The sequence below is a fragment of the Dendrobates tinctorius genome, unplaced genomic scaffold (genome assembly GCF_039654945.1).
Source record: "Dendrobates tinctorius isolate UK_male_01 unplaced genomic scaffold, ASM3965494v1 ptg000116l, whole genome shotgun sequence".
Taxonomy (NCBI): domain Eukaryota; kingdom Metazoa; phylum Chordata; class Amphibia; order Anura; family Dendrobatidae; genus Dendrobates; species Dendrobates tinctorius.
This window is the reverse complement of record NW_027361784.1, coordinates 7059162-7078860: the sequence shown is the minus strand read 5'-3', so window position 1 is coordinate 7078860 and position 19699 is coordinate 7059162. Positions and strand designations below refer to the sequence as shown.

Genomic DNA, 19699 nt, shown 5'->3' with positions numbered 1-19699 from the left:
TATGACATGGCGCATTATCCTGCTGAAAGTAGCCATCAGATGTTGGGTACATTGTGGTCATAAAGGGATGGACATGGTCAGCAACAATACTCAGGTAGGCTGTGGCGTTGCAACGATGCTCAATTGGTACCAAGGGGCCCAAAGAGTGCCAAGAAAAAATTCCCCACACCATGACACCACCACCACCAGCCTGAACCGTTGATACAAGGCAGGATGGATCCATGCTTTCATGTTGTTTACGCCAAATTCTGACCCTACCATCCGAATGTCGCAGCAGAAATCGAGACTCATCAGACCAGGCAACGTTTTTCCAATCTTCTACTGTCCAATTTCGATGAGCTTGTGCAAATTGTAGCCTCAGTTTCCTGTTCTTAGCTGAGAGGAGTGGTACCCAGTGTGGTCTTCTGCTGCTGTAGCCCATCTGCCTCAAAGTTCGACGCACTGTGCGTTCAGAGATGCTCTTCTGCCTACCTTGGTTGTAACGGGTGGCAATTTGAGTCACTGTTGCCTTTCTATCAGCTCGAACCAGTATGCCCATTCTCCTCTGACCTCTGGCATCAACAAGGCATTTCCGGCCACAGAACTGCCGCTCACTGGATTTTTTTTCTTTTTCGGACCATTCTCTGTAAACCCTAGAGATGGTTGTGCGTGAAAATCCCAGTAGATCAGCAGTTTCTGAAATTCTCAGACCAGCCCTTCTGGCACCAACAATCTTGCCACGTTCAAAGGCACTCAAATCACCTTTCTTCCCCATACTGATGCTCGGTTTGAACTGCAGGAGATTGTCTTGACCATGTCTACATGCCTAAATGCACTGAGTTGCCGCCATGTGATTGGCTGATTAGAAATTAAGTCTTAACACACAGTTGGACAGGTGTACCTAATAAAGTGGCCAGTGAGAGTGTGTGTATATATATATATATATATATATATATATATATATATATTCTATCAATCAAGATCTTGTACCGTTCCCCATTCTATGGCCTCCGTCTTGCAGTCTATTACAAACTTATTATCAAAACAGCTCACTGATTGTTTCTCAGTTAACTCGTTCTGCAACAGAATGCCACACAGGCTAATCATTCACACACTGCAAAATCTTTTATGAAAACGTAATTTTTTAGCCTAAAAATACATGGAATTAAAATACATACATTTCATAATAAGTACATTTGCCTTCTGAGACCTGCATGCATTACAGCGGCCGAGGTGAGACAACCCCATTAAAAAAGGTAAACTAATGGGACTATAAAAACTTTCTCCATATCAAATTCTACCCTTCTATAAAGCACACCTCGGTATACAGTGATATCATTGCTGTAATGACACGGGCATTTTTTTTTTTTTTAATTTTTTTAAAAGGAGAGAAAAATAAAAAAGCCTTCCATGTCCATCTACTGCACCTGTCCATTCAGTTTAATTATTAAAAGCCAAAAAAATGATCTTGTTAACTCCAGTAGGACAGAGCGAATCTTGTGAATTCTAGGAAAATACACGATACAGACGATCCACATCCTAGAGATGTGACAGAGCCTGGACACATGTACAATCAAAACAAGAAGAAATAATACACGAGAGAGTAAATAAAAAAAAAAAAAAAAAAAATATTGTGGGGAAAAAAATAAATAAATAAAAAAATCGCCCATTTCCCCTCCAGTGAGGCAGCGACTGATGGAACAGACTGGGATTTCTGGAAGCGGCACGGTTTCAGATTCGGTTTCCCATAGTAACAGGATAAGAAGCTGTGACTGCAGCAGGGTTTTGAGGGTCATTTCAAGAACACACCAGTCAGAAAGGCTCCATTTTCCAAAGCTACGGAGAAAAAGGAGCTAAAAATCTTTAAAACGCGTCAGATCAATGACAAGTGACCTGGAGGAAGGATGCAAGGTTATCCATCTATCCCTGGCAAGGTCAAGGTAGATTTCCATCATTTCCCTCCGATCCATAATTCATGGCTGCTAAATCAGCTAAGGCACAAATAATGCAAACTGGGCACAACACAAAAAAATAACAAAAAATTACCAGTAACAGACCAGTCAGTAACTGGCACACTCCACAGAGGAAGGAGGAGGTTGGTGGGGGGTGAATACATTAAAGTGCACAGAACAAAGCTTACCGTGTACTCCATGGTTCCCTTTGGTCTTTGGAAGGACATCCGCCGCCCATCTTTCTTCTCCAGGGTCTTTTTCTGCCCGGTATCTGCAGGATAGAGAGGGGAGCTACGTGTTAGATTCATGCTCCTCCGTCAGGATTGTCACAGGCTGGTGAGTAGCGCGCGGCGGGCAGACATCTATTTCACCACTTATACGGCTCGCTCGCTGTAACTGGAGAGTCAGTCTTTCAGAAATCCAGCTGCCTGCGGTTTTTTTTTTTCCTTTGCTAACCAATATAAAGTAGTGTGACAAGTACGATACATCAGCTCCGGCCGTGCATCCTATTATCAAGCAGTGAAAATGGCCATTATGTGAGAACGCGGAGGCAAGAAAAACACACACACTTTATATGACCCGGAGCAAGCGTGCGATCAGCGGACGGATCCGGGCCACAAGGATTACTCTGTCACTAACCACCAGGAGTAAGGGAAGGAAAGAAGCCAGGAGCCATCCGTACTCAAGTCATTCACTAAAGCATCACTACCGAAATCCCCCATTATCTTCCAGAAACACGAAGCAAAAGTATTAAAAGTGAGATTGTATTATCATGGACTTGTAGGCTAAGCAAAGTGTGCCAGCTTTATCATGGCGATTCTGGTTGGATAAAGTCAGATTTTTATTTTTTTAGTCTAAGGGTTCATTTAAACGAAAAGAACGACTGTTGTTTTGAAAAGCCTGCTTACAGAGGCAGACCGCGAGAGATTGTTCTCAGCAGCACAAGTCCTCGGCAGCAAGAGTGCCGTTTTTAAGAGCGTTCTCGGAGGCACAAGTCCTGTTTTCATAAGCGTTCTCGCCAGCACGAATGTCGTTTTTAAGAGCGTTCTCAGCAGCACAAGTCCTGTTTTTATAAGCGTTCTCGGCAGCAAGAGTGCCGTTTTTAAGAGCATTCTCGGCGGCACAAGTCCTGTTTTTATGAACTTTTTGCTTACGCATCGGCAGCCCGTTTACACTGCGAGATAATCGTGAAACAAGCACTCGCTGACGATAACCTTACAGTGTAAATGCACCTGAAGTTTACGTCATCTATAATCATCATTTCCCAACAATATGTCGGTGCTTGGTCTTGCCGGACTCCGCTCGGCCATTCACCTTCCTTACGAGGTCACAAAGTGTCTAAAGCAAACAGGCCTTGATCCATCATTTGCAGGGAGGTCATGACACTGTTCTTTATTGTCTTGAGGTTTTTTTTTTTCTTTATGGAGGCAAAATCTTCTAAAAGCACCCCACCAGCAGTTTTTTTTTTTTCAGAGCTGCAGTGTGACTACTAATTCAAGCTCACTGCCCCCAATATGACATTCACCACCCGTCTTCAGCTCGTCACGGAGCCGCTCCGGTCTCGCAATACTGTCTTGTGACGGCAACTTCTGACATACCAGAACTCAGAGGTGATGATCACAAGCTCTCAATATAAGTCTATATATGATCCAGAAAAAGACTCAGACCTGCATTGATAAGTGACCTCCGGGGGGCCCAAACAATGGAGCAGCTGGCAGGTCACCAACTGCTGGGGTCCGACCTGAGTGGCGCCAGGAACAGCTGAAGACGGCGGCTGGCAAGTAGAAGACTAAGTGACGGGTCTTACATTAAACAGTGTTTCCTCCCCCCCCAAACTCCAGGTGGACAGTTTCTTATTACTACTCCTGCAGGCAGTCTCATTATTGCTCCGGATTACATCTCAGAGTCTTTACTCCAATCCTCCGATGGCATACACAACCATAACTCACCCGTTACACTCTCCACTGCTCCAGGACCTGGTCTCGCCATCACTTCCCAGCAGCAATGTTGCACCGTGCATTCATAAGACTGCTGCAGCCAATCACTGTCCTCAGGGAGGTCAAACATGCAAGCATCACCACTGAACGGAGGCCAGTGATCGGCTGCAGCAGTCACATGGGTGAACAATACCTCCAGCAAGTAAAACGAAGGCGAACTGACTAAAAGCATTGGTGCTGACGGGATAGGCGGTGTGACAGGCGAGTTATGGTCACTTGCTATTTTAGCACATTTCTCTTGGACTGATTTTTTTCCAGTTCCCCAGCAACCTCCTTTACGCCTGGAAGCTGCACATAACACACATGTTCCCGGATTTCAAAGGGAATTTAACAAGTGAGAAAATCTCAGCTGTTTTCTAGAAGCGTCACTCAGGGTGGAGGAGGTCACCGGAACTGCCAGGTGGCAAACCATCCCCAGTAATTGACTGGGCAGCTGCCTTCTCTATCGGGTGACAGCAGCTTTACAAGAATAGAGAGAAAATACACAAAAAAAACACACCACTATTCTTTCTAGAGATCACATCTGTCAGCGACGCCGGTGGCATCATTTAGATTGTACTGAATTACTAGTGCTAGATTTTCCCGAGATCCAGAAGTAACAGGACATAACGGATACAAACATCCTGGCGGCTCAGTGGTTAGCACTGGGATCAAACCTAAACAAGGATATCATGACCATGTAACTTATATGTTCCCCTCACCAAAAAAATACAGATTAGTTTCACAATAATTTGGCATGACCATACCCCACCCCAGGGATATGTTCACAGTTTATTTACCTGGAATTTGGAGCAAATTCTACTTCGAAACCCTCATGACCAAAAAAATAAAAATTGGCCATTGTGTATTTTCTCTCTTTGGAAACTTTCTACAACTTTAATGGGGGCGCTTCATCAAAGGTTTGATGCCAGGAAACTGCTTTGAGAAGAAGTCGCACAATTTTATACACAACGTGGAGTTACACAATAATGTAGTGACTAGTGATAAAACAAGCGCGGATAAGGAGTTCTCCGAGCACAATCGGGAGCTAACCGAGCGTGTTCAGCGTGCTCAAATAATATGCTCCAGCGCCTGCCTGTCTCACGGCTGTTCTGTTCGACAGCCGTAACACAGGCAGGGATTCCCTACCAAACAGGCGATCCCCGCATGTGTTGCCACTGTCGAACAGACGAGAGACATGCAGCCCCAGGGGACTCGAGCATACTATGCGAGAATGCCGAAGACATTCGGTAACACCTTATCCGAGCACGTCACTTATCACTAGTAGGGTCTTTTCAAAATATTCTGCGCCGCTTTGAAGCAGTTCCACAAAAATGGCCACAGCCAAAAGCAGAGACACCCGCCCGGCAATTTCCGCAGAAGTGTCTGCATTTTTTTTATTTTTTGTCTACTCCAGTTTTTTGAATAGAGCAACATTTATGGCAAGGCGCACACCAATGAGAAAATGCACCACATTCATTAAGTGGCACGCATCTCTTAGGGTATGTTATCATGGTCAGCATTGGCAGCGCTTTGGACGCAGCATTTGTCCAAAGTGCTGCCGGCTTTTGTATGCACGGTGATTCTGCATGTGTTCATTGAACCATGCAAAATCATGGTGTCCTACACATTGTATGGGTGACTTTATCTTGCGGAGACGGAGCGTCTCCGCAAGATGAATTGACATGCTGCGGTCTGGAAAGACGCGCCGCATGTCCGGTTACGCAGGGCCGCCGGAGGCATCCCTGCACGCATGGTGGAGATGGTGTACATAAAATCCTATCCACTATCCTGTAACATCTGGCCGCTGCAGGTTGGACGCTGCAGCTGTACACGGCGTCCATCCCGCAGCATTTACTGACCGTGGAAACATACCCTAATTTCAGAGCATCGTTCTTCAGCAATCTCTTCATGAACACTTGAGTCCATAACACCAGTCTTAACTAAATCGGGCCCCTAAGTGATTTTACAGTATCTTTTTATCACCCACTATTTCTTGGTGGGGGTTTGAAAGGTACTCACTCGGACCACCAGAAATGAGAGGCAGTGGTGTCTCTTCCTGAATTTTCAGCCCTTGAAGCATCACTGTAAACTAATGCCGAGCAGCTCCAGTGTCTCCACTGCCCTGACCGAGTTCATAATATACCAGTAGGTTCCCTGGAAAGCTCCACTGAAATAAGAAAAATGGCTTATGGATATTAAATACATCTGGATAGACCTCATTTTTAAATATCTACTTAAAGAAATGAATTATGGATTTAACATTGGGCATACAGGAGGTTTGTTCTTTTCCCAAGCCCGTAAGATAATGAGAAGTCCGATCAGGAAAATCAGATGAAGGTCCTCTCAGAATATCTTTCTGCACGTCATGCATTTTTAATATTAGCTGGCGTAGTGCTTGTCTTATTCTTCCTGAAGGAGCAGTTTGGGTTTCAAGGAGATCAGACGATAATGAAATACACTTATTATCAGGGGAGACGAGATACACGAGGCAGTTAAAGAGAGCGCAACACTTACAGGCCAGCAACTTTGAAGAAAGACTTTGGTGTGGGATGATGAGCAATTGCAATCAATGGCTTTTCGTTACTGTATAAGATACAGCATAAAAGCAAATATGACTATAGGAAGGCAGGGGACATCCTCAGATACTGTGCCGAGAAGCGACCAACCCCAGAGAACCAACAAGGAGGGATAGCAAACACTAAAAACAGAGAAAGGATCTAGATAAGCTTGAACCATAGGTAGCGATTAAGAATGGTATTTAACAGGGAGAAATACAAGATTCTACATCTGAGCAGGAAAGACAAAGGGCATCTTCAGAAAGAGGAATAGAACTAAGCAACAGCACGTGTGAAGAAGACGGGTATACTAATAGATCACAGACTGCACATGAGTCAAAAGTGTTATGCAGCAGCAAAAAAGGCAAACAGTTCTGGAATGTATTAAGAGAAGCATAGAGTCTAGATCACATGAAGTACTTATACCCCTCTACTCCTCCTTGGTCAGGCATAATCTGAAATACTGTGTCCAGTTCGGGGCACCACTTTTAAAAAAAAAAATAAAGAAAAAAAAAAAAAAAAAAAAGACATTGAAAAACTGGAGAAAGTTTAGAGAAGAGATACCAGGATGGTGAGCGGACTGCAAAGTATGTCCTATGAGGAACAGTTAAAGGATCTGGGAATGTTTAGCAGGCAAAAAAGAAGGCTAAGAGGAGACTTAATAGCCGTCTACAAATATCTGAAGAGATGTCACAATTATGCTCATTTGGACAAGGAAACATGAGAAGCAATGGAATGAAACGCAAAAGGAGGAGATACAGATCAGATGTTAGAAGAACTTTTTGGATGGGAGGGTGATCAAGAAGTGAAACAAGCTGCCACAAGAGGTGGCGAGTTCTCCTTCAATGGAAGTCTTCAAACAGAGGCTGGACAGACATCTGTCTGAGATGGTTTAGAGAATCCTGCATCGAGCAGGAGGTTGGACACAATGACCCTGTAAGTCCCTTCCAACTATAACATTCTATGATACTATGAGCAAACATGATGGTTCAATCATTTCCAACCATGCAGGAATCCCCACCAAATAAACCAGCATAAATTGAGATCCAGGGGATTGTCCAATAAACAATATTGCCTATCCAGTGGATAGGTGATAAATATCTGATGGCTGGAGGGCCAACTTCTACAACCCCTACTGATAATGATTTCTGCAGTCCCAAAGTCCTTTGTGTGAATGGAGCAGTAGTGAGCATGTGCAACCGATGTCTATAGACGTGGTGGTCACACATGCTCATTATCGCCTGATTCACATAGGGGACTTTGGGCCACCCATTTATGGAGTCAGGGTGAGGTTGTCAGAACTCAGCCAACACCCCAGTGATCAGAGAGTTATAATTTTCCCAATGGAAAGGCAATATTTTCTAAAAAGACATTTCATGCAGAGCACGAATGTCAAACAAGATGAGGCCCATGTTACCCAGCGGCAGCAAGGATTATCTTCTAATATCACAGATTACGCCACTGACACGCATGTAAAGGAGTTATGGATTGACGTAAAGGGTCTGTAAACTACTTGGACAATCCCTACATTTCCCCCAAGTAAAATATCACATACTCCCCTCAGATGCAGGCGCAGCAGTGTTGGCAGTGGCTCTCTTGGGGCTAGAATGACACTGTTGGTCAATGTGCCCAATCAGTGACCGATTCAGTGTCTTCTCCCACGGATGAATCACATCTAGGAGGAAGAGAGCAGCAGCTCTCGCACCCTCCGAATGTAGTGTGTGATGTGTCCAATAGGGAGAGGGAAGACAGCGATGACTGTCCGCAGTGATCCACGCGTGAGTCACAGTCAACACCACTGCAACGGCGCTGACACCAGAGGGGAGTATAAGTTATTTTACTGGGTGGAACATATCTATTCAGAAGGGATTATCCAAGTCCTGTAAGACTTAGGTAAGCAATCAATGACTGACCATGAAGGTCCAACCTCATATTTATCCTGGCAGTGAAGAACAGAGCAGTCCCACTGTGCCTCATGCTGCAGTCCCAGTCTCTACCCGCTCATTGAGCATGGTGACCCCTTTGTTCTAATGATCAGTGGAGGTCCAGGGGGCCAGACTCCATCATGGACGGATGGGTGATAGAATGAAAATCTCAGAAAAAAGGCTACGCTTTATTTTACTTATAGTCCATGACCACCTTACAGACTGGTAGAAGCCTGTAAATGTGACAGCGTATAGAGACGCACCCAATTCACAAGGTGAATAGCGTCAACGTTTCCAAAAGGAGAAAACGTTAACCCTAAGACCTCAGTCCAGAGCCTCTCACCCAGCCAAATCAGTTCTCATACTTTGCACAGATGAGGGGCAATATCCCAAAACACTGTCTGCAAATTGGAATTCTGACTTGGCTTTTATCCTAAATCACATTTCAAGGCCCGTCCGGAATCGCTGCGGTTTTCACACAACCACGTAGGGGAGGGTTGTCTGGTCACACACCTGAAGCCATTAATCAGCTGCTATGAACTTTGGCAGCAAACAGATGTAAGCACATTGATTGTGGTTGCAGTGAGAATAGGGCTGATGTGCTGTACCAACAGCTACACATAGTACAGAGCGGCCATATGTAACTCCATTCTAACACCCGGACTATATAACCGCTGATCTGTGGGAACACTGGGTGTCAGACCGCCACCCTCTAATATTAATGACCTATTCTACGAATACAACTGTGCTCAAAAAGTTTACATACAACGGGAGAATTTTTGCTTTCTTCACCTTTTTTCAGAGAATATGAATGATAACACCAAAGCTTTGTCTCCACTCATGGTTAGTGGTTGGGTGAAGCCATTTATTGTCAAACTACTGTGTTTTCTCTTTTTAAGTCATAATGACAACCCAAAACATCCAAATGACCCTGATCAAAAGTTCACATACCTTGGTGATTCTGGCCTGATAACATGCACAGAAGTTGACACAAATGGGTATGAATGGCTACTAAAGGTAACTTCCACACCTGCGACCTGTTTGGTAGTAATCAGTGTGTGTGCATAAATGCTGAGTGAATTTCTGGGATCCAAACAGACTCTTACATCTTTCATCCAGGCACTGACTTTTTTTGGATTGAAGTCATGGGGAAAGCAAAAGAATTGTCAATGGATCTACAGGAAAAGGTAGTTGAACTGTATAAAACAGGAAAGGGATACAAAAAGATATAACAACATTAGCTAAAATACTGGACTCTGAAAACTAGAGGTGTGGCTGTTTCAAAATGCAAAATAAGGAGGCACGTGAAGAAAGATGGAATGCATAGTCGAGTCGCCAGAAGAAGGCCATTACTGTGCAAATGCCACATAGTATCTCACTTCCAGCTATAGTCTCTGTATATGGATGATTGCAAGACAGAACAAACACGTGGGACAACAAACCCCGAGAAATCCTGGAGATAAAATTGAAGAGCAAAAAAATATCAGTGTTTAAGTCGGCAATTAAGTCCATGTAATCTATCTGCTTAAGTGGAGGAAAGCTCTGAGGACTTCAGACTGTGCGCTAATGCTGGATGGAAATAAGAGAAATCAATTTCCACTTTCCAGAGTCCAAATCTAAAGCTGCTTTACCCACACATGTCCATCCGAATATTGGGATAGCAGCACTCCTCTCCGGACTTTTTTGGTTTACACATGATGATTTTACAGCTGCAGATCTAGGGCAAACCCATAATGGGCTTTAACTGATTTGGCAAAGTTTCATCAACTTTATCATCTAACCAGCAAGTAACTCGCCTTCATCTGACTCCCCCATACACTGGAGCACTCTACCGAGCACTCCTGTGCTCTCTACGATAGGGTACTCTGGTGTAGGTGATGTGGCAGCCCCAGGGTCACTTATGTTAAATGGAGCCACTGTAGGCCGTATACCATACCGAGCAGCTAACAGTGGCCATAAACGCAGACTGCACTGCCCCTCACAGAGCAAACCCACCTGGAAAAGCATGTGTAGCATCGTGAAAATGACTTGTGATGCGGATCTGCAGTCTTTTGAGCTTCTTAATTGCTTAATGTTTAGGCCTGTTTCACACTTCAGTTTTTTGACGTCAGTCAAAACGCACCGTTTTTATAAAAAAAAAGGATCAGCCATTTTTTTTGGCGGATCCGTTTTTTTTTTTCCCAATAGACTTGCATTACCGGCGGATTCTGACTGACGGTCGTCCGTTGCATTCACTTTTTGACGGATCTGTTAGAATTATAGCGTCCGCCGGCTGGAGTAGACTGACAACGTAACTTTTTTTTTCCAGCGGCGGACCGCTATTTTAAACTGCGCATGCCTGGCAGATCTTTCCTCTCATGCATTTTAACCCTATACAGCGTCCTGGAAGCGTAGGAAAAAAAAAAAAAATCTCTCTCTCAGACCACGGTTCTTTTAAATTTCATGGCTGCAGCGGATCCGTCTAATAAACAGATCCGGTACAATCCGCTTGTTGCAAAACAGAAACGGATCCGTTTTTTCACACTTTTGCGGTTTGAAACTGACGTCAAACAACTGAAATGTGAAACAGGCCTTACTAAGATGTAAAGTTATTAAAAGTGACCGCTCCATTCTTCAGGTGGCGTCCGCTTGGAAACAGAAACTAAATAAAAAGGAGTCTACAGACAGATAGAAGACGCCAGCCATCATTTGCATCGTTTTAAATACAATGATGGATTCAGTAAAGAATATTAAAAAAAAAAAAAAAAAAACACGTCGAGATTGCCTGAGTTTAGAAGTTACCATGTGCACATACCTAAGGATGGCAATCAATGAGTGTCTGCACCTCACTAGACAAAGAAGCATTTCCTGATATTTTGGAGACTTTTATTACAGAAAAACTCCCAAGATTCAGTGAACGTTTCCACAGAAACTGCACAAACATCCTCCCAATTCAAGTGGATGGGACTGTTCAAAAGTCATTTGATGAAAAACCTCCCAACCAAAGAAATTGTATTTACTAAGGGTGTAGCTACATGGACTGCCAGAACAGCAGATGCACCCTGACCCCAGCGCCCAAGGACGCCCCTGCCCCACAAGATTAGCCTTATAAATTGCAGATACCAAGTGGAGTCCGGTTGCAGATTTTTTTCCCCAGGATCTTCAAGTGAAGCACTGAACTGGTTATAGAGGGCCATAAGCATACATCCTAAACTACAACGCAAGGCAAAACACGTCTGCCCGGAAGATCATATAGTGGCTACGGGAAGTATTCAGACCCCTTTACATTTTTCACTCTTGTTTCATTGCAGCCATTTGGTAAATTCAAAAAAAGTCCATTTTTTTCTCATTAATGTACACTCTGCACCCCATCTTGACAGAAAAAACAAAAATGTAGAATTTTTTGCAAATTTATTAAAGAAGAACTGCAATATCACATGGTCATAAAGTATTCAGCCCCTTTGCTCAGTATTGAGTAGAAGCACCTTTTGAGCTAGTACAGCCATGAGTCTTCTTGGGAATGATGCAACAAGTTTTTCACACCTGGATTTGGGGATCCTCTGCCGTTCTTCCTTGCAGATCTTCTCCAGTTCCGTCAGGTTGGATAGTAAAAAGTTGGTCACACTAGTCAAACACTATATTTGACGAGTGTGACCAACTTGTCAATCAGTTTTCCAAGCGATGCTACAGGTCACTTGGAAAACGCTAGTATTCTGCAAGCTAATTATACTTGCAAAACGCTAGTTTTTGCGGGAATTATGCATGCAGATTTATTGCGTATTTCCCACGGCAGAGAGTTGCGGAATTGCCGCGGAAATTTCTGTGGGAATTCCGGACGTGTGCACATAGCCTAAATATGAGTGTCTCAGCAAAGAGTCTGAATACTTATGACCATGTGATATCAGTTTTTCTTTTTTTATAATAAACTAGCTGAAGAGCCCGGCGCTGCCCGGGCATAGTAACTGTGGTTAGTTATAACAAATTATAATTATCCTCCATCCCATAGTCCCATGCCCATATACCCATCATACATATCCTCCATCCCATAGTCCAGTGCCCATATACCCATCATACATATCCTCCATCCCATAGGCCCGTGCCCATATACCCATCATACATATCCTCCATCCCATAGTCCCGTGCCCATATACCCATCATACATATCCTCCATCCCATAGTCCAGTGCCCATATACCCATCATACATATCCTCCATCCCATAGTCCAGTGCCCATATACCCATCATACATATACTCCATCCCATAGTCCCATGCCCATATACCCATCATACATATCCTCCATCCCATAGTCCAGTGCCCATATACCCATCATACATATCCTCCATCCCATAGTCCAGTGCCCATATACCCATCATACATATACTCCATCCCATAGTCCCATGCCCATATACCCATCATACATATCCTCCATCCCATAGTCCAGTGCCCATATACCCATCACACATATCCTCCATCCCATAGTCCAGTGCCCATATACCCATCATACATATCCTCCATCCCATAGTCCAGTGCCCATATACCCGTCATACATATTCGCCATCCCATAATAAAGTGCCCATATACCCATCATACATCCTTCATATCATAATCCCATATACCCATCATACATACCCGCCATCCCATAGTCCTGTGCCCATATACCCATCATACATACCCGCCATCCCATAGTCCTGTGCCCATATACCCATTATACATATTCTCCATCCCATAGTCCCATGCCCATATACCCATCATACATATCCTCCATCCCATAGTCCCATGCCCATATACCCGTCATACATATTCGCCATCCCATAATCGAGTGCCCATATACCAATCACACATCCTCCATCCTATAGCGAGGATTGCAACCTATGACGACATCAGCGTTGCCATGGCAACCATGACATCATAATGAGGGGCGGGGCTTGATACACAAACACTTTTTCCCCCCATTATGTAGATAGGGGCAAAATTGTTTGGTGAATTGGAATGCGCAGGGTTAAAATTTCACCTCACAACATAGCTTAGGACACTCTCGGGGTCCAGACGTGTGACTGTGCCAAATTTTGTGGCTGTAGCTGCGACGGTGCGGATGCCTATCCCGGACACACACACACAAACACACTTTGAGCTTTATATATTAGATTTGCAAAAATTTCTACATTTGTTTTTTTTTTTTTTTTTTTTTTTTTTTTCAGTGAAGATGGGGTGCAGAGTGTATATTAATGAAAGAAAAATGGAACTTTAAATTTACCAAATGGCTGCAATGAACCAAAGAGTGAAAAATTTAAATCTGAACACTTTCCGTACCCACTGTACATTCATGCTGGGTCTGGCCATACCTAGAAGATTGGGAAATGGGTCAACTATCGATCGCCTGCCCGTCAGATATCACCGATGGGCGCTCTCTCCGATTGCTGGGGACATTTTATACACTACGTGGCGGGTCACTAGCATAGATCAGGAAGACTTGTAAAGCTCAAAGCTGTCAAATTATAAATCCACCACTGTTGGGAAGTGAAAGACTGACAATACTAGGGGGGGGGGGGGGGGGGGGGGAAGTATACGTCTGGGATTCTTGTATACGCAAAGAAGATCATCTCTGTGTAATGAAAACTTCTGCAACTTTTTCAATTTCGGTTTCTCAGCTTGTTGTTCGCCATTTTAAAGATATTTGCTTATGGTCAGTGAATTATTAATTACTCCCACAGACGGATTCCTGCAGAGAGTAGTTGTGGACGATCAATCCATTGGGAGCCAAACGCCTCGGACTGTGATTCTACGTCATCTCCATTAGTTCCTCAGTCGGGCTCTATAACCAGAGCCTTGAGAAGGGACTTCATCCAATTCCCGGATATCTAACTTATCAGATTTAGCAGCACCCTTGTGACGTTGTTATCAGAGCTCACGACTGTATGAATTATGAAAGACATGTACAACATGGCACTAGATATCGGTGTCAGCGAGCGGGAGCGCAGGAACAAGAAAAACATTCTGAATAGAGGCCTCTTCCCCTCCGAATGAGGAGCCATCTGCTTACTACACATCACAGCCGAGCCACCTACTCACCCAGAAAGAACAACTAAAATTGGATTAGAAAATCTACATCTCAACAGGAAATAACAGAAAAGCTCAGTAATTAAAAAGGTGCTAAAAAAAAAAATAAGAGTCAATGATGATTATAAATAGGGAATATACTCTGCGCTGGGGAACATAAGGCGCACATCTCTCCGTCGTAATAGGTGGCATCTACATGACGCATTGCCAAGGGGAACACCCTCAGGAAAGAACTGAAAAATAAATAAAAATTCAGACTTTAGCACAATTTTTGTTCTCTAAGGTGTGGATGCATTCACTAGAACACACTGCGGATTTCCACCTGCAAATAAGAATATATTCAGTGGGAGAAGTTGCCGAGAGTTTACAGGGGATTATCCAAATTTTATTTCAAAATGCTTTTAAACACACACAAAAAAAGCCGTTTATTTCAAAAGGGTGATCCAGGGTTCTCCTGTGTCTGCTGCCAGTGGTCTCATCAGTCACGTACTGCACTACTGGCATCACGGCTTCCATCTCTGTGCGGGGAGGCCAGCAGCACGGCACCTGATCTCTCGCTAATCGGCTGCAGCGGTCACTTGTAAAAAATGGACAAGAGGACCACCAGAGTACTGGATCTGCAAAAATAAGCAGGCACGTACAGTGGCTTGCGAAAGTATTCACCCCCTTGGGGGGGGGGGGGGGGGAGAGACAGAGAGAATGTTTTGGGTTTTTTTGTCCGGCACCCAGAAAGAATTTCGGGTTAAAAAACGTTGCAAGCTCCGTTTTCAAAAATCTTTGAGGATGGTGACGGACAGCAACTTTTGGCGGATCCTCAAAAGAAAATTGAGGATCCATTTTTTTCAAAACCTGGCGGATTGTGACTGATTGTAAAAAACTGAAGTGTGAAAGAGGCCTAACTCAAAGTTCGCATAGGCATATGTATTTACCCCTTTTGTTATGAAACCCCTAAAAATTGCTGGTGCAAGCAGACACCTTCAAAAGTCACATGCTTAGTGAAAGAAAGCCCACCTGTGTGCAGAAAACTGGTGTGTATAGGTGCATATGAAATTATGTATAGACATGGCTACTCTTAGTTTGCACCTGTACACACCAGTTCTCTGTTTGGAAGTGATCATCAGTCTTTATTATTTATGTCAGTGATTAAGACTGGGATGGACGTTCACCTTCCAACAAGACAATGACCCAAAGCATACTGCTAAAGCAACACTCCAGTGGTTTATGGGGAAACGTGTAAGGCTGAGTTCACACGTCGCGGTTTCGCGCGATTTTGCAGCGAAAAATAAAGCATCCCATGCATTCCTATGGGATTCCGCAATGCTGTGCTAATGCTGCGTTTTTTCCAGCGGCAGAATCAGAAAAGGCAGCATGCTCATTAATTTAGCGGAATCGCGGTGATCCCGCACCCATAGGATTGCATTGTTCTGCTTACTTTCTGCATGTGGCTGTGCCCACCATGCGAAAAGTAAGCAGAACATTTGCGGATGGTACCCACGGTCCGGAGGAGAGGAGACTGTCCTCCGGGCTCTGGGCACCATATCCCTGTAAAAACAGAATTAAAATAAAATATATTGTTATTCTCACCTTACGGCGTCCCGCGCAGCCTTCCCGCTTCTCTCCACGCTCCCAGTAAGCCTTTGCGAGAATGACCGCGATGGCGTTGAGATCTCGCGGGAGCACGACGTCTCACGGTCATTCGCGCAAAGGATTACTGGGACAGGGAGCGCGGAGAGAGGCGCCGGAAGGTGAGAATAACAATATTTTAATTATTTTTTTTACACCCTTTTACTACTGTTGCCGCATAGGCAGCATCAGGAGTAAAAAGCTGGTCACACTTGTCAAACACTATGTTTGACGAGTGTGACAAACCTGTCAATCAGTTCTCCAAGCGATTCTACAGATCGCTTGGAAAATGCTAGCATTATGGAAGCTAATTACGCTTGCAAATCGCTAGTTTTTCCGCGGGAATTTAAAATGCGATTTTCCCGTGGAATGGAATCCGGAATTCTTGCGGTAACTTCCACGAGAGTTTCGCTACGTGTGAACGTAGCCTAAATGTTTTGGAGTGACCTCCTCAAAGCCCAGACCTTAATCCAGTTGAGACTGATCAGACTTGAAGATCGCTGTTCACTGGAGGAAACATCTAACCTGAAGGGGCTGGAGCAGTTTTGTCTTGAGGAATGGCCAAAAATCCTAGTGGCAAGATGTGGAAAGCTCATAGAGACTTATCCAAAGTGATTTGCAGCTGTAATTGCTGCAAAAGGAGGCTCTACAAAGTACTGACTTTAGGGGGGGGGGGGTTGAATAGTTATGTACAATGCGTTTTCAGTTATATTGTCCTACTTGTCTGCTTCACAATAAATAGAAAACCAAATGTCACAGGCATGTTCTTTACATTGTTCAAATAAGAAAAGCGAAATTTTAAGGTAGCAAAAAACACAAAAACATACTAAGGGGGTGAATATTTGTGCAAGACACTGTATAGTCTATTTTATTACATTGTGAAACTGCTAAACAAGTATAAAAGTTGAACAAGATGAACAAGAACTAGTGAAGAACCAATAGCCAATTTCCCTATTATGCCACTACAGAGAAAGTGCAGCTGTACAGGTCCCTGAACTATAAGCTCAGCAATCCTGGAGTTGTCAGATATAATATTATCTAGACCTTGACAGATGTGGCGGTCACACAACCCTCTAGCAAATAGGAGTGAGCACTACATGAAATCACAAGCAAGCAAATTATCAGGACGACCTGAATCAACACTGCTCTGTGGCCAACTCCAAGAGAACATAGCCAAGCTGTAGTACCTGGCACAACCACAAGCATACCTACGGCGCTGTGCAAACAATGAAAGGTCCATTGAAGTCTAGCACAATCTGCTGTTCGGCAGGGTATTTGGAGAAAAACCCACCATAAATGACATACTAATCAGGCCATAAATGTACATATAGGGTAAAAAAAAAAAGCCAGCACAAAAGGACTGTCAGGGAAGAATGAGACGGCCATATAAGGCTAGTTTCACACTAGCGTTTTTTTGCGCAGTGCAAATGCATACAAAAAACGCATCATGCGTTTTGCATGCGTTTGCTGCTTTTTAGCGCATGTGTTTTAACCATTTTTTAGCCATTTCTACTCTTAAAACGCATGCGTTTTTAAACGCAGACGTGCGCATATCCATGCACACAACTGCGTTCCCATAGACTAATGTGTTTTTTTGCGCATTCCGTGCGCATGCTGTTTTTTTTGAGACAGGTCAGACGGACAAAAAAATGCAACAGGTTGTGTCCGGCGCACACTACAAAAAACGCATGCGCACGTAAAACGCTTACGAACGCGTGCAAACGCTAGACCATGCGCACCCATGTTAAAGATAGGGGAAAAGGACGCATGCATGCGCAAAAACGCACCGCAAAAAAACGCTAGTGTTAAACCAGCCTAACTCGGACAAGAATCGCAATGCAGTGCTCGGACTGGCCATGAGCGCTCCCAACCTGAGCATAGAAATACATGAAGCTGTTACTCTCGGGTGAGGAGAGACGTTGGCTAGTCCGAGCAGAACGTTGCGATCCCCGTCTGAGTTATACAGCAGTCTGACTCCTCCCAGGCACACTGCGCTTACCTTCTGAGTACATCTTCACATGGGTTTCCATACACATCTGCCCTCCTCTGGATGTGACCTCAGTGGTCTCATGCCAGACGTGTGGTCACCACTCGGAGGCCAATGACTGGACACAGTGGACGGGGCATAGAAAGAAAAACGAACGAACTGCGCAGTGCCTGGGACAGCCTGATACACTAGGCTCCAACATGTGGCTCCCCACATCTCTCGCTGGCAATCAAGGAAAAACAAGTAGGTGAGAAGGTGCAATGATCTATAAAGTAAGAGAGTCCCAGAAAAGTCCTTCAATTCAATGTACACGCCCAAATGAGAAGCGCCCCTGCAGGGTCATGGTGTGTGCATCATACGCTGAAGGAAAAGGTCTGGTACTAAAGCTGCAATGGATGGAGCAACCATTAATAGTGGTCACATAGGAGCGCACTTTACCGTCCAGCTGCCCCAGGGACACTGCGCTGTCCGGCTCTGCTGTGTGCATAAGGCTTTAGCAGATCATGGCCAGTGTAAAGCGCTGCACGGTGGGTGACAGCACAAGGGCACCAGAGCGGGGGCAGCAGTCCTCTCCCCACCAGCTGCTACAAGTGCATGTCACCCTGGGCTTTCTAATGAATTCTGGAAGATATTCTCTCTATACAAGAAAAAAAAATAAGTTCTAACAAAGAACAGGGACTGCTGCCGTTAGTGCTCAAATAAGGGGACGTTTAGTATTTGCAGATTTTTCTACGGCCCAAAACAGTGTTGGCAGGAAAAACACTGTGCAATATATGAGCTTTAGGTGCATTCTCCCCCCCCCCCCTTCATTTTAATGGGTGAAAAGTGTTTCAAAAACACTGAAAAAAAAAAAAAAAAATTATTGATGGTTCAAATCTGCAAGGAAAAATAATCAGCATGTGCACGAGACTTCAGAAATCTCATTCACTTTGCTAGTATTGGCAAGTGCTGCGACCAAGCCCCTAGACACTAAGGAAACAAGTTTTGTAAAGACATTACCACAATCAGAAACCAGCCTATCCATAGCTGAAGGCTAAAGGGCTAACCTTTGTGCAAAATCATAAGTGATGGAGTCATCTACAGAGGCGGTGGCAGTCCAAGACCACAAGTACTGATCCAATATTAGATATGACGGCATGACTGCAGATCTCAATTATTCATTGCCACAAAGGTAAGTGAACACTTTTTGCCACCTTACTTGAGAGCTGGATAATATAGAGACCCTGATTCCAGTGATGTATCACTTACTGGGCTGTATATTTTATATATATATATATGTGTAAGCTTCATCAGCAGGAGATTATCAGTAAAGGATTAGTAAACCTGCAGGCATAAAGTCCAACACATGATAGGTCACATGGGGAGACAGATTCCCTTTAAACAATCACCTGACAATTCTTCAAAACACACCCGCTTTTTCTGATGTAAACAACTCAAGTAAAACCCTGTAACCTACTGACCACAGAAGAGTCACGTGGGCGTTGAAGCCATACAGACCGGTATTGTTGTCCCGATGCCCAACCCTGCCATGGTAGTTTTGCCTTAAACCCCCCAGCTTCAGCAGTCCCCGAGTCCTGCAAACCTTGTACAAGTGCCATTGCCTTGTTCCTTCACGAGCAAAGCTGCGAGGTACTGGCATAAAGCCGTACGGTCCTTCTTGCCG

The 19699-nt window shown here is 44.2% G+C and overlaps 1 protein-coding gene across 3 annotated transcripts in view; it reads right to left on the bottom strand.

The window, feature by feature from the left end:
• Positions 1-19699, bottom strand: part of OXR1 (oxidation resistance 1) — a 559470-nt gene that overhangs the window by 100613 nt on the left and 439158 nt on the right. For all 3 annotated transcript variants that reach the window (XM_073590175.1, XM_073590176.1, XM_073590177.1), the window contains one exon: positions 2120-2202. In XM_073590175.1, the coding sequence (XP_073446276.1) occupies positions 2120-2202 (83 nt within the window). The remainder of the gene's footprint in view (positions 1-2119; positions 2203-19699) is intronic.